This window comes from Rosa chinensis, chromosome 1, assembly GCF_002994745.2.
Source record: "Rosa chinensis cultivar Old Blush chromosome 1, RchiOBHm-V2, whole genome shotgun sequence".
NCBI classification, from domain to species: Eukaryota; Viridiplantae; Streptophyta; class Magnoliopsida; order Rosales; family Rosaceae; genus Rosa; species Rosa chinensis.
The window spans coordinates 33,339,636-33,355,414 of NC_037088.1; the positions used below are offsets into that span (position 1 = coordinate 33,339,636).

Consider the following 15,779-nt stretch of genomic DNA (forward strand, 5'->3'; position numbering starts at 1 on the left):
ATCTCAAGACTCAAATAGTTTTCAAAAATAATAATATTCCGCAAGAAAAAAATATATAAATCTAGTAGTTTCACCGTACAACAAGAATTGTGGTTTGTTTTGCCGTTTTCAATGTCAATAACCGAATGACTTACCTTCAAATGAGTGATGTTAAGAAAATTCTTGCCATGATTAACAACATCTTAGTTACATTTTAATAGTAAGAAGTGATCAAGTGTTCTAGATGCGGAACACTCCAACTTCCATGCATATTATAGCAGCGTTCTGCCTCTTCCCCTTGCGCAACCACACTATGATCGGGATGAGTTGGAATCCTAAAGGCATTTCTTCTACAGTTTAATTAGAATAGGGAAAATTTTAAGAACAGTACATGAAGTATTGACCATTCCGAAGTTCGGTGTATTTGGTTTCAAAGAATTAACTTTGGTACATGAAGTTCCAATCCCGACCCACTTTTAGTACATCACGTCAATAACACCGTTAAATATATGAAATTATTCAATTTTCAAAGGGTAGTTTTGGGTTTTCACTTCTCTCTCTCTCTCTCTCTCTCTGAAACCCATTTCTGGGTTTTTTTCTTCTTCTTCCTCCTTTTTCTCCTTCTTCTTCTTCTTCTTCTTCTTCTTATTCCTTCTTCTTCCTCTCTTCCTCCCTCTCTCGAACACCCATTTCTAGGTATTTTTCTTCTTCTTCCTCCTTTTCTCCTTCTTCTTCTTCTTATTCCTCTTCTTCCTTCTTCTTCCTCTCTCCCCCCTCTCTCGGACACCCATTTCTGGGTATCTTTCTCCTTCCTTCTTCTTCTTCTTCTTATTCCTTCTTCTTCCTCTCTCCCTCCCCGATTTGATTTGGATACCCAGATTATTTGATTTTTTCCTCCTCCTTATTCTTCTTCCTTCTTCCTTCTCCTCCTCCTCCTTCTTCTTCATTCTTCTTCCTCCCTCCCTCCCCGATTTGATTTGGACACCCAAAATCTGGGTACCCAAATATGATTTTCTTCTTCTCCTTCTTCTTCTTCTTCTTCTTCTTCGTCTTCTGCAATTTTTCTTCTTCTTCTTCTTCTTCTTCTTCTTCTTCCTTCCCCTACTTCTTCCCTCTTCTTTTTCTTCTTCCTTCTCCTTCTTCTTCTTCTTCTTCCTCCTTCTTCCTTCTTCTTCTTCTGCAATTTTTCTTCTTCTTCTTCTTCCTCCTTCTCCTCCTTCTTCCCTCTTCTTTTTCTTCTTCCTTCTCCTTCTCCTTCTTCTTCTTCTTCTTCTTCTTCTTCTTCCTCCTTCTCCTTCTTCTTCCTTCTTCTTCTTCTGCAATTTTTTTTTTAAATTCATGAAGAGACAAATTTACCCTTACAAATTTGACTAAAATCAGGTTGACTAATGGGGGCTGTAACGGCATACACTGATTTTGGGTCGGGATTGTAATGTCATGTACCAAAGTTAATTCTTTGAAACCAAATACACCAAATTTCGGAACGGCCAATACTTCATGTACTGTTCTTAAAATTTTCCCATTAGAATAAGACATATCACCTTTTTGAAACTGAGCTTGCATCTGACTCAAGACTATTAGCAGGAGATATTGACCAATCACTTTCCATGGTAAGGATGAAAAAGATGAGATGAGCAAATAAAACAATAAACTATAATAAGAGAATAGTTGAAAAAATAAATAAACAAAGAGGATAAGAAGTCATGCTTGACACAAATAAGATTTAAATAAGAACTCATAAATAAATCAAATAAGTTTTAAATAAGAAAAAATACTTATGCTTCTAGGGCCTGTTCGATAAGGTGTTCAAAAATGATTTTAAAAAACAAAAACAAGAAAACAAGATTGTATTTTGCAAATTTGAAAATATGTACAGTAGTTTAGTAGGAAAAATAGTCTCCAAATTTTTTTAATTAAGACAAGAAAAAAATTAAAACATCATCTATGTAACTCTATCGTTTATGTGTCTCTCTAGTGGACTCTATGTAACTATTTGAGCTATTAATCCAATAAAAGTTCTGAGAGAAGATCTCTTGGATTTAGACACATATTGGCTTTGTCATGACAGGATAGATCATCCTAGTCATGATATGATGATCCGTCTACAAAAGACTTCATACAGACATCCATTCTCTCGAGCAAAATGAAGCATGAATCAAAGGTTGATTCTTGGACTAAGTGTGACCGTCGCCGCTGCCTCTGGCACCGCTGCCGTCCACCACCAGACTAGGGCTGGCACAATCCCTTTCCATGACACCATGGATGGCGTCCATCATGGTGATGGCGCCCCAAATGATGCTGCAATCACCAACTTGCTTCAAATAGCGTTTCAGACACTCAGGCCCAACCAAAATCCTCATTGGTTGCTTCTAAAGCCTCTTGCTCGTTTTACAAAGCCCGTTCCTTAGGGAAATTAGGACTGAGACCGTCCTATGCAAAGGATATGAAAATACTTATTCTGTTCTTACATAGAATCCATGGGGATTCTGTGGACTGATTCAACCAACTTGCGGACGTTTAAATATCTCATGATGATTGGTTGACACGCAAACACGCTGGTCACATGTTGTGCCATTGTCTACTTGTAATGCTGCTTATGCTACACTCCTAGCAAATATCATATGACAACTAGCTCACTCCCCAGACCATCCTATTTCGTCAATTGGACTTGACGATGCTAGAGAGTTTACATTGAAGACTTTCGATGGATATTGCAATGGGACTGATGTTGGACATCATTCTCATGAGCACACCCAAATGGTCTCGCGAAAACAACTACGATGGTAGTCAGGACATTGGTAATGTGCACCAATCTCCTTAGATTCGCTTAGGGTGATGCAATATCGCATGCTGCTATGCTAATTCGTCTACGACCTACCGCCACTCTACCTTGACATTATAGCTAGTGACTGGGTACAAATATCGTACTTACGCACATTTGAGTGAGCCATTTATGTGTCAATTGCGCCACCACAACGCTCTATGGTGGGTCTTTACAGACGAATGGGCAACTACGTTGGATTTGAGACTCCAACAATCGTCCGCCACTTAATACCCTTGCAAGGCGATCTCCTTACCACTAGATTTGTGAGTTGTCACTTTGATGAGACAGTCTTCCCGTCATTAGGGGAGATAAGAACACGGATGTTAAGCAGGAATGACAGGAATTGTCGTGGTCTGTCCCCACTATGTCTCATCTCGATTTCAGTTAAAGTGACGAGATCACACAAATATGCTGCAAACATGCTTGCAAGGATGGACGTCCCTACGAGAGGATGTAGCGCCATCTTACACGGAGGTAGGCATGGCACCAACGCCAAAGAGAGTGGCACTCTGGTGTTATAGGCCATGGCCCCAGCTAGGGTGCGTGGGAGGCCCGTGGTTCGAAAGATACTTTAGCACATTCCAATCCTTTGATCATCAAGACTCAAAATCCATCTCATGAGTATCTTCCGGGTTATGGTTATTGTTGGGGGAAGCCTCAATGTCAGAACCTATTCTTGAAAATATAGAGCTATTTGAAAATTACACTAGTGTACATGAGATGTGGGATAGAAACTCCATCATAATTGATGATGTAGTTGCACATTTTGTTGTGCATGAGTTTGTTGAGTCCGATGATATCGAACCACGCTCCGTTGATGAATGAATACCAACGTAGAGAAATTTGGCCTAAATGGAAAGATGCGATCCAGGTTAAGTCGGATTCTCTAACGAAGAGGAAGGCTTTTGAGTCAATGATGCCAACACCTCCTAACATAAAACCTGTTGACTAATGGGTCTTCGTTAGAAAGTATAGTGAGAAAAAGAGATGGTAATATCACCTTATGGAGTAAGGCTTCTCATAAAACGCCATGAAATCGACTACGATGAGACATATTCTTTCATAATGGATGTCACTGCACTCTACTACCCTGTCAGTTTGGTAGTTTCCGAATAACTGATCATGCAGCTTACAAATGTGGTCATCACTACGTCTCTCTATGGGGATCTAGATATGGAATGTACATGAAGGTTCATGGTGAACTTCATTTACCCAAGTCAAGTGGCTCTTGACCACGGAGCGCGTTTACAATAAGGTTGAAACGCTCACTAAAGTGACTACTTGATTGAGAAGGGATATGCCCGCACATTTCCATAATAAGTTTCAGATTCTATCGCGGTTCATATTGGAGATGATCTTCATTGGAAGCCCTTAAAGGGTTAAGGGAAACAGCTGAACACTTGAAATCCGATTTTGAGATGAAGGATTTTGGGAGAACACGATTATAGCTCGGTTTGGAACTTGAGCATCGTGTCGATAGATGCTTAGGCATTTTGACAGGGTCAAAGCCGTCAAGCACCCCCATGATCGTCCGTAGTCATGATCCTTAAAAATGATCCTATTCGTCCAAAAGATGATGACGAAGAAGTGCTAGAGGCAAAAGTGACTTGCTTAAGTACAATAGGCACATCATTGTATTTATCTCAATGCACAAGACCGGACATCTCAATGCACAAGACCGGACATCTCATTTTCCATGAACTTGTTAGCTAGGTATACCTCTGCACCAACGCGACGCCAATGGATTGGTGTAAAAGATATCTTTCGATACTAGAGATGTACGATTGATATTGACTCGTTCTATCTCTACAGAGAGATGATAGATTCGGACCCATCACACACCAGGAACACCGCCAACACTGTCCTGCGTCCACTATCCCCATCCCAAAACGACATATGTTTTGGAAGGTTTTGCTGATATTGGGAATCTCTCTGACCCATACAAAGGTCATTCCCAAACTGGTTAAGTGTTCACCATGGGTAATGACCATGATATCATGGAGGTCTACAGAACAGACCTTAGTCGCTATATCTTCGAACCATGCAGAGATTATTTCTCTTTATGAAGTGGTTCGTGAATGTTTATGGATTGGATCCATAACTACGCATGTTCGAACAATTGTAGTTTGAAGTTTACCACAGATGAGCCTACAAGCATTTAGGATAATGCTGCTTGTTTTGAACAAATGAAGCAAGGCTACATCAAAAGCGACAACACCAAGGATAATCTGCAACAACAAACTCTTCTCAAGATCAAAGTGAACTAGGGTCGATATGAGGACAGTATGGCAGACTTGCTCACTAAGTCATTGCCTAAATTCCACTTTCGAGAAACATGTTGGTAGCATCATTTGCGGAAGTTATCCGAACTCTGATGACCGTAGTCGTCAGGGGGAGATGCAGACATCAGGGGGAGGTGTCTACATGTATGGTCTTGAAACATGAAGGGTGTGTTGTGCTCTTTTTCCCCTTCGACCGACGTTATTTTTGTCCCACTGGATTTTGATTACTCGGCAAGATTTTTAATGAGGCAACGAGAGGAGCACCACATTTGGGCGACACAATGGGGAGTGTTCAAGTAAATCCAGAATATGTGTCTGGCCCAAACTGTAAGTTACTTGACCTATTAGTAATATGGTTAGAATTAGCGATAATATCGGAGAATCTTGGAGATATCCAATCAATTGTACTATTACATTTCCTTGTAGAACTCTGATTCTATACCTTGTAATCCTCTATGTAAAGAGACCCCTATTATCAATGAAAGTACTACTCAATTCTCTCATAATTTCAGTTTTCCTTAAACAAAAATAAAATAAAATAAAATTATTGTTGTCTTCAATTGCAGTCAACGAATTGGAGATCCAAAGGGTTTAGGGTGAAGAGAAATGTGTAGTGCACGTGCATAAGGTCATAGATTGGTAGACACAAACATTAGTAGTGAGGCCCTGTTGTCTTCACTAGAACACAAGCACGTGCACTACACATTGCTAAGGTCAGCTTATTTAATTGCTCATAATCAAACAATCTATCAATCGACTTTGTGGTCCCCATAAATTGGTGGAGGAATTTAATACCGCTCTATTCCCTATTCTCTCATTTTCCACTGATCGATCATCTAATCAAGTGTGACGCTGCAAATGACGAAGTGGTGTTAGCTCAGTGGTTAGAGCACCCACTACCTATGTACGAAGTCATGAGTTCGAGTCACCATGGGGGCATTAGTGAAACCCTTTGATTCTCTTTTAAAAAAAAAAAAAAAAAAAGTGTGACGCTGCAAATACTTTTATTTTTTCCTACTTGTTGTTATTTCGTTTAATGAAATATAAATTTTGTCAAAAAATAAAAAAATAAAAATAAAAAGACTATGAAATGGGTCTGATGTTGTATGTTCGTTTTCTTTACTTCTTCCCTATCTTGACCATACTTTTTTTTTTGTTGGCAAACTCAAAAGAAAATACCTAGAAAAAGATGACCATATTGTCTGAAAAAACAGCTTCACCAAAGTTCAAAGTAAAGTCCTTTTTTTTTAATATATTTTATTTTGGGCAACACGTTCTTAAGAATTTCTTAATTGGTGGATGAAATAAAAAGCACACACGTCTAAGTAACGCGACTCATTTATTTTTTGTCTGTATCCCATGTCACTAATGGATCATAGGATAAGATACTATAGTTATTAATTATTATCTCTTCAAAACCTTTTTGTTATTTTCCTATTGAAGCCATATTACTTTATTAGTTTGGCTCCTGCCAAAACCATTACTACTTCCAAATTTCACCTCCTTTTTCTATTTATATAAACAAAAAAAATTTTGATCAAATAAAAAACAAGAAGCAAAATTGTAGAAAATTTTACGGAATATAAAAAAATAAAATTGATAAATTGAACAAACGAAAAAATTACATGAAAGACGACTCGAGTATCAACCGATCATGCAGATTCAACACATAAATTAACGAAGATAGTCAATTTTATGCAAACCAGCAATGAAATTAATAATTTCACATCACTTTTCCTCCTTTTTTTTTTTTTTTTTTTTTTTTTTTTTTTTAACGAGTTCTCAAAATTTCACACGCATTTGACGACAAAAAGAAAAAAGTAAAAAGGTGAGTACGCGTTTGCGTGTGTCATTAAAGCCGAGAGGCACAAGGAAAAGCAATTTCTTTTTAATAGGAGAAGCAACACAAAGAAACGCTTCAAAACTAAAGAGAGTTGAACCATCAATCAATTAGGTGAGCAAATTTCTACCTCTTTTCTCTAGTTCTTTGTTTTCATGATCCCATTTTTTTCTTTCTTTCTTTTGCTTCTGAAACTTGATCTTTGATTGTAGTGAGAATTTTTTTTTGTGGGTTTTGGGATTTGAAATTTAGTTGTATGTGTTGCTGAATGAATTGGATGGATTGCGCCCCTTACTTTTCATCATTATCAAACTTAGGCTTTTTATGAACATGGGTTTCTTGTTTGAGTATCAATGCTAAGTTGGTCATGTAGTAACTTGTTGATCCACACAAATTTGGGTACAGAATTTGAAATGGGGTTTTAGGGCTCTGAGTAGTGTAGGTTGGTTCAAGATGATTCTCTTTTTGTTTGAAGTTTTGCATAGAAGTTACTGCTAGTACCTATTTTCAATTTTGATTAAAGAATCTTTACAAGATTGTGTGTTGTTCTTGCTTGAACTGATGAATTAGTAAGGCAGAGTATGATGTGATGTAGGGGTTGTTTTGTAGCTGAAGGCTGTTTTTGTGTTGATTTCTTTGGTTTGATCTTTTGAATTACAATTTGATGTAGGCATTAGTTTCAAGTTGAAGTAAGAAGAAAGTTGCAATGGATAACAAAGACGATCCTAATGACAAAGACAAAGGGCTATTTTCACATCTTGCTGGATATGCTACAGGACACTACTCACAGCATGGAGGATCATACCCTCCACAAGGATATGGGTATCCCCCACAAGGGTATGGATACCCTCCTGCAGGTGGGTATCCTCCTCAAGGTGGCTATCCTCCGCAGGGTGGGTATCCTCCATCTGGATATCCTCCACAGGGTGGTTATCCTCCATCTGGATATCCTCCCCCTGGCGGATATCCACCAGCCGGGTATCCTCCCCAGGGCGGATATCCACCAGCCGGGTATCCAGGTCCATCAGCTGCACATCATACAGGTAACTAGTGTGTTGTATTATTACTAGTTATATGCGAGTTGTGTTCAGTCTCGGTCGTGCCATTAGTAAAGTCTGATAGTCCTTCCATTGATTACATTGTGGTGTGTATACATTACAAGGGCTGGGGGATCGTATTTTCTCCTATGCTTTGTTTTAGTGACCTCAAAAATAGAATTCGATTGTCTGAGACTTGCCTAGTATTAGGACATTCAGAGGTAGAACAATTGAAAGTTTTGTTTCACCATTCAACATGTGAATTTTGGTTGTTGGTAGAGTACTAGAGTTGCCTGTACCTTTCCACTTGATTTGATAGATCACCTGCATCAGTTAAACTTTCAGAAAATTATTATTCTTCACCTAAACGTCTTTGCTATTAAAAGTAGCATACGTGCAAAATGTCTCTGATATTACATCTCTCTACTATATGCGGATGAATATAAGCTGTATTGAACCAAAATGTTTTTAGTATAGTATGCTACATTTTGCAATCTTTATTGCAACCTTTGCTGACAAGATAATGTAACAGGGCATGGATCGAACATGGGAGGTATGCTAGCTGGGGGGGCTGCTGCTGCAGCTGCTGCTTATGGGGCTCACCATCTTGTGCACGGAAGTCACCACGGGGGTTACCATGGCTATGGTCACGGGAAGTTCAAGCATGGCAAACATGGGTTTGGTCATGGGAAATTCAAGCATGGCAAACATGGGTTTGGCCACGGGAAATTTGGCAAGCGCTTTGGGTTTGGAGGCAAGTTCAAGAAATGGAAGTAATGTAATAGAGCTAAATGGTGACTTTGAGATCTAACTCGGTCCACTGAAGATGATGTTATTTTACATTCTCATAATTACTTCAGATGAGTTGGTTACTTCAGATGAGTTGGTTGTTGATTTATTATTGTTCAGAGTTTAGTATTGCATTCTAGTAGTTTATTTGCTTATGATGTAAGTATGTTTGAGTGAAGAATATAGAATGACTGACTGTTTGCGTAGAAACCTCTTGTATTTCTTTTCTTTGTATCCAGGTTTTTTCGTTTATACTAATGCTTTATTGCTCAAGCTTTACGACCTATGCTTACCAGTAGGAATGGTTTGGCAGTAAGATGTTTTTGTTAAAGCTGGCAGTAGTTTAGACTTTAGAGCTTGACCTTCAGCAAGGTTGTTGTCCTGAGATTTCTATCAAACCCTTATACTACACTTTCTTCATGGTGTCAATGCAGATACCTCAAGCAAGTATCTTCCAATTCAAATACACCCGAGAAACATTATACAAAAGCCTATACCGAAGCTAGTAATCTTGCAAAATTTCAATTCATTTATGAATATGAACTCGAAGTCATCTAAATAAGATACCAGTGGAGAAACATTGCATAAATAATACACATGTATTTAGCAGCCAAGTTCCACTGCTTTGCTATTCATGTATTTTGCTAAACATTCTTTTCTAACATTCCATATCATTCTACAAATTTAGTGTATCAAACACTATTCGATTATACAAATCTAAAGCTTTCCTCTCAGACCATATTATACTGCCAAATTTCAACTTACTTATCTTCACACCCAAGAGACAGTTCGGGATCCCCTCTACTAGACAAACAGAGCAATTATTTCTAGTCCATCACATTGTATGAGGTTTAAAGAGTTTAAGAATAACAAATTTAACCTCCCTTCTCTAACTGATTCTATGCAATATACGGCATCCATCTTTTCATCTCCATCCAAGAGGTTGCCATATGTTGTCCATATACCACACGGTCCACACCTTACTCATTTTCATATGAGAGAATGCCCTATATCACAAAGGTCTTCACTCTTCAGTCTGACTGTCTTAGCATGAGATTTGAATTGCGCATGCATTGGTTAATCGTGTCCGACACAAACTTCTCATATACACCTAACAGTGTCTCGTGTCGAAGGAATTTTAGGTAGGGCAGACGTGTTACGTGGCTGGTACGCGCAGCCAATCGTTGCCCATACAAAGGAGTTGTGGGCGATGTTTTGGATATTTCATTTTAAAAAAACATGGGTAGTTTCCAAATACAATTAAGAGACAGAAAAACATGATTAGCTAAACATACCAGTTATGTAACACGTCTTTCCTACCTAAAAATTTCTTGTGTCTCTTGTATGCCAGCCCCGATATCTACTAATTGTTCCACTTCTTGTCCATCTTTCCTCCCCATTTTTAACAACTCCACCTATTTAAAGTTTTTTACCTTCTTATCCATTAAAAAAAACAGCAGCAGTTTTGCACACGTGTTTGTTTGGGGTATTAAAAGAGAGAAGCAGCGTGCGCATGCAATCTTAACAAGAAAACAATACACTTCCTCCTCAAAATTGTCACACAACAGACGGCAACATCTATTTTGGTGATCCACCCAAAAACTCGAACATCATTGTGGTGAGCAATCTCTATCTTTCTTTCCATTCGTTCCCTTGGTTATCTTGGTAATCTCTAATTGCTGTTAACATTTCTCCTCTGGGTTTGTGGATGCATGGCTTTCTTCTTGTTCTTTTTCCTTGTTTTATTTTTCTCTTTGTTGTTGAATGCAGTGGATCAAATTGCATCTTAACCGCGTTTCCTTTTGTTTTCCTGAAAACTATGCTTTCTATGAACATGGGTTTCTCATTTGAATCTCAATGGTGGGTTGGTCATGCAATATGTGACGTGATCGATTACTAATCCTAGAAAAAAAAAAAAGTTGGTTTTTATTTTTCATTCTGGATTTGTGGTTCTATGGTTTTCTTTTTCTTTGTTATTGAATGAATGGATGGAAGTCTTTTTTCCCATCTTTGCCAAAACTATGCGTTTCATAGACATGGGTTTCTTTTCTCTCATTGTGATCGTTTTCAATTGCACACTTAAAAACAATCTTCTCTAAATTACTTCATGATCTTCAAATTATCATTTGGTCAAATCCTTGCTAATATAAACAGTGTGCAAAACTATCTTAAGTAATATTTTTATAATGACAGTATCATGCATGGGTCCATTATAATTTCTATGGCAACTTTGAAGCTGATGTCGATGTATTGATTAATTTAAAAGTGTGTGTACTTTCTGCAAATGTTTGGGACAATAGGTAGTAAGGTTCACTTATAAAGGTATATAGAATAGTGTTTTTTGATGGAGTGGTTGCATATCTGGTGAACAAGCTTTTGATGCATTTTAATTTTAGCCTAGTGTAACACCAGATGCATCGCATTTTGATGTAAATATTCGTTGTAAAGACTAAAGGCCATAGAAGAAATAATATTATGGTTACATGGAGCCAAAAATAGACACCTAATTAATAACTGCCCTTGGAGTAGCTGAACCTGACAACACTGTCTAAGAGAGGAATAGTAGAAACTGTAGAATAGGATCATTAAACCATCCACAGCCTGCATCAAAAGCATTCCCTAACCCAGTCAAGCTGTCTGCAACCTTGTGTTGTTCTCAGTAAACATGGGAGACAGGAACATTACAATCCTTCCTTCTTCATAATAATCTGACAACTTAAAACGTGTGAATAGTTTGGAGAATTAGGTCAACAGTAATGCCTGAGTCAAGCTACACTTCAGCATTCCTCCTATAAGAATGACAAAATCCCTAGCGATTTTTAAGCCCTTCAGGAGATCACAATGCCCTTCAAAATTTGACCAATTCCAAGGATAACTAAGAACCCCTAGCCTTCACCCAAACTCTACAATCATTCCTCAGGACTCCACCATTAGATATGAACCAGAAGTAGAAAGTCTACTTACAACAGTATCAACTTTGAACCTGTCCTTTGCTGGCACATTCCACAGTGCTGCAGAATAAGTCTAGCAGGTTTTGAATCAGCAACCTATTGGTTTTAGTGTAATCACAAAAAAAAAAAAAAAAAAAAGGTGATGAGGCTGTTAGGCTATGTGGGAATGTGAAAGGCATCATCAATGATGAGTCTGCACCTCCATGCAAAACAGTGTCAAGGAACACCATAATGTAAAATATTTATAGACATCAAGTTAAGCACCTAACCATTGAAACTCATAGAAAGATGAATTGAACTCACAGTTTTGGTGAAGAGCAGCCTAAAAGGTGCATTGCATCTTTCAAAAACAGGATCAGTAGACTCACCACTAGTACACATAGGACAGCAATCAGTGGTGGCATTCCTCTATGCATTCTAGATTCATTAGCGAGAAGCCTGGCATCGGACTTTTTAATTATGGAGGGATTAGGTGTTTTCATATTGAGCCCCACTGCCAATCATGATCAATGATCAGAGAAGTGGGTCTGATAAGCATATATTGGAGGTCAAACCCATATACAGCCCCTTTACACTAAAAGAACCTACTGTATGAAGACCATTTATTCTTTGGCTGATCTCATCAGGAAGAAGGTTTTTTATCAATTGCAGATCCCATTAATTTCCAGATTTATGCTTCACAAATAGTCAAGGATTTCAAATTTGCAGGAATTGACTGAGCTACAGTCCAGTTATCTTCCTCAAAAGTAATCTTACCTCAGCCAATATTCCAGTTTAAACCATATGGCAAAAGTTCTGCTCCAAGAATCACTCCCATGTATGGAACAAAGAATTAGAAAGACATAAAATGATTTTCTTTGGCAAGTTGTATTGCTAATCATCACTGTCATCTTTGCCTTTGTCATACACATGAGCCTGCTCAGCTAATATCCATTTAGGTTCTTTATTATATGACATATCTCCTAGGAAATTTTTCTTTTCAAGTCTATTCATTTTGTTTCATCCATGTTTGTCGTGATTGATCTCTTACTCTATACCTTCTTTTTAACTAGGCTTCCTTTGGTTATAGGTGCTTGTGGTTTAGGGTGCTTATAGATTTGTAGTGGTCTCTGTTTTATGTATATGTCACTACCACCTAAACATCATCCAGGGCCTATAGACCCAATATTTTCCTAGTACATTGAGTTCTTTCTAATGTATTAGTTAGTCATTCCTGTCTTCAATCCAAACACCCTCATCTCCTCTGCATAGATATGTGCTCTTATGTTTTCTTATTTGGCCAGTTGAGTAGTTAAAATTTTTCCCAGGTGGTAGGTCCTTGGAATTTTTCAATATTTGAGGTTGTGTAGCTTGATTCCAAGTCAGGCCCATTGCATTTGAATTTCTGCAGAACAGTTGTTGCCATGAACTGTAACGTGTTTATTAAAAATCATTTTGATAAAAAGGGCTCGTTTAACAAGTTATAATCATGGTTTCGTAGATTTAATAAATTCCCAGACATATCCTGGATATTTGGTAAGCACATCTCTGTAAAATTCTATGTGTCATTTTTCATTGGACTTTGTTAAAACAGTAATCTGCCAAGTTAGTGTGAAATGATTGAGGGTTGCTTTGTGCCTGTTTCTTGTTGTTGCTTCTGTCTCATTGCTTTACCCTGAATCATAGGTTTTTGTAGGCATTAATTTCAGTTGAAGCAAGATGGGAGGTGGAAAAGACAAAAATAATGATACTACTGACAGAGGGCTACTCTCAAGTCTTGCTGGATTTGCTGCTGGACACAAGCCGCGCCCTGGATCACATTCTCATCAAGGACAAGGATATCCCCCACAAGGATATGCACCACCCGGGTACCCTCCTTCTGGCGGGTATCCTCCCTCTGGCGGGTATCCTCCCTCTGGCGGGTATCCTCCCTCTGACGGTTACCCTCCCTCTGGTGGATACCCTCCTTCAGATGGCTACCCTCCTCAAAGTGGGTATCCCCCATCTGGAAATCCTCCTCCTATGGGATATCCACCAGCCGGCTATCCTGCCCCTAGTGGATATCCACCAGCCAGCTATCCTGCCCCTAGTGGATATCCACCAGCCGGCTATCCTGCCCCTAACGGATATCCACCAGCTGGTTATCCAGGTCCATCAGCTCCACATAAATCAGGTAATCCAACCTTCCATTTAGTGGTCTTATATAATACAAAGTTAAATATAGAATAGAGTTTGGTTTTAGTCAAGTTATAGTCTTTCCATCGGTTGTACTATGACAGATAGCTCAAAAAGGGCAAGACCATGGTGTTTTTTCCTATCATTTGTTTTAGTTTTCCTCTAAGAACCAAATTGCGCACTGACAACCTTGCTAACAATATTAGGGCTGTCCAGCAACCAAACTTAACAACCACTCAAGCAATGCAATCCAAACCAATGTTTTGTCGTTTGGAATTTGGACGAGATTGTCTCTTTAGTTGATGTGCTTCTAATTTTGGTTTATAGAAGACGTTTCAAGCTTCAACTGAACAAAACCAATGTTGATGACCATTCAATATAGTTAGAAGGCTGTTGGTAGAGTAACATATACCATCCCACTTTTGTTTTGGTAGGTAACAAGCACCAGTAAGAGTTTCAGAATATTGTTCTAGGATGTCACTGTGTAGCAACTCACGTAGAATTAAAAGGTCCTCAGTGGAGTAAGGGTCAAGGCACCAAATCTGTTTATTGCAATTGAGCTGACTAAAAAGTATTGCAGGGCATGGATCTGGTATGGGAATGGGAGCTATGTTAGCCGGCGGTGCTGCTGCGGCCGCTGCAGGTTATGGGGTTCACCATCTTGTGCACGGTAGTAGCCATGGAAGTGGTTCCCATGGCTTTGGTTTTGGGGGTCACCATGGCTTTGGTCATGGAAAATTTGGAAAGCATCATGGGGGGAAGTTCAAGCATGGGAAATTTGGAAAGCATCATGGGGGAAAGTTCAAGAAATGGAAGTGATTTGCATCGAGATCCAATGTTACTTCCATTGATTCCCTTACACTATAATTGGCGTTTCTATCGTCAGTTCCATCAGGATTCTGTGATTTTTTTTCATGTCTTTTCAAAACCTACATGATAAATATTTCATTTCTAGTTCTTAATTTTCCTACGATGTAAATATGTTCTGTTCTTTAACCAATATGAAAGTTGTTTCTTTAATCTTCTTGTTTGATGGTATTACGAGCTTATTCTTACAATCCGGCACACAAGTAGGATTTTAGGGTTCAGGCATCAAAGATAAGATTGTTCTTTGCATTCCTCTTTTTGATCTTTCTTAAGATTTGGTTAGCTTTGCATATGGAGCCTCTTGGAAGCTTACAAGGTTTGCATTTTTCTTTTTCTTTTTTTGGAACTCCAACTTTGTATTATACTCACATTTGCAAAGACTAAAACACCAAACATATATGACTGGGAAGCTTTTCAAATGCTGTATTACATTTACTCTGCAACAGAAGAATGATTTCAAAAATAATGTCTCCAAACTTTATAATGGACATACAAATGGAGGAACTATTTGTAAGAGAGGTGAGGCATTTCCAGAAAAGAGAGACAACTAAATTGGCAAATGGCTATGTTGTCTGGAAATCATGCATTGAGTGTATCCGATACAGAACAGATCGATGAATTAGTTAACTCAAATATTGCTACATGATTCCTTAATTCTGATTTTTTAATAAGTTTCGATAAATTAGATTTCAAATGTCAGATAGTTATTGTTCTATATTTGGTTTTAGTATATAACAATATTTAAGCGAAATGATATGTTATTTTTAATATAGTGAATCATAAGTACATAACATGTGACTTATGATTCATACTAAACATGTATTGCATTTTGAGGGAGAGGAGGATTCCATGTTTAGTAGCCTTTTTCATTTCATTTTTTTTTTTCTTCTTCTAGTAAGGTGATGCCTCTTTCCTAGGATCCATTTCTGGGTTTTGACTAATATGATTAATGAAGTACACCAATCATCTTAACAGTTACATAGTATATGAAAGTCTTGGTTGTTGGATCACTTACATATGCAAATCCTATGCTTAATGTAAAAGCAAGGATTAACC

General features: G+C 38.2%; 2 protein-coding genes across 4 annotated transcripts; both read left to right on the plus strand.

Moving 5' to 3' along the window:
* Nucleotides 1-6,932: 6,932 nt before the first annotated feature.
* On the plus strand, nt 6,933-9,030 carry LOC112194540 (glycine-rich protein A3). The gene is made up of 3 exons (XM_024334767.2): nt 6,933-7,039; nt 7,596-7,968; nt 8,495-9,030. The coding sequence occupies exons 2-3, from the start codon at nt 7,632-7,634 to the stop codon at nt 8,737-8,739; spliced, it is 582 nt and encodes a 193-aa protein (XP_024190535.1). The 5' UTR covers nt 6,933-7,039; nt 7,596-7,631; the 3' UTR covers nt 8,740-9,030.
* Nucleotides 9,031-10,221: 1,191 nt separating this feature from the next.
* LOC112194525 (annexin A7) lies at nt 10,222-14,913 on the plus strand. 3 transcript variants are annotated; one of them, XM_024334755.2, is made up of 3 exons: nt 10,222-10,369; nt 13,368-13,854; nt 14,437-14,910. In XM_024334755.2, the coding sequence occupies exons 2-3, from the start codon at nt 13,401-13,403 to the stop codon at nt 14,673-14,675; spliced, it is 693 nt and encodes a 230-aa protein (XP_024190523.1). In that variant the 5' UTR covers nt 10,222-10,369; nt 13,368-13,400; the 3' UTR covers nt 14,676-14,910. The 3 variants fall into 3 exon arrangements, with proteins under 3 accessions (XP_024190523.1, XP_024190529.1, XP_040368735.1); XM_024334761.2 differs by having other exon boundaries at nt 10,223-10,369; nt 13,378-13,854; nt 14,437-14,912; XM_040512801.1 differs by lacking the exon at nt 10,222-10,369 and adding an exon at nt 10,389-10,416 and having other exon boundaries at nt 13,378-13,854; nt 14,437-14,913.
* The last annotated feature ends 866 nt before the right edge of the window (nt 14,914-15,779 follow it).

Excerpts from the sequence above, each read along its gene's own strand:
- LOC112194540 (XM_024334767.2), top strand. The coding sequence starts at position 7,632 with ATGGATAACAAAGACGATCCTAATGACAAAGACAAAGGGCTATTTTCA. Across the intron at positions 7,969-8,494 it reads ATCAGCTGCACATCATACAG|GGCATGGATCGAACATGGGA; the intron begins GTAACTAGTGTG and ends ATAATGTAACAG.
- LOC112194525 (XM_024334755.2), top strand. The coding sequence starts at position 13,401 with ATGGGAGGTGGAAAAGACAAAAATAATGATACTACTGACAGAGGGCTA. Across the intron at positions 13,855-14,436 it reads ATCAGCTCCACATAAATCAG|GGCATGGATCTGGTATGGGA; the intron begins GTAATCCAACCT and ends AAAGTATTGCAG.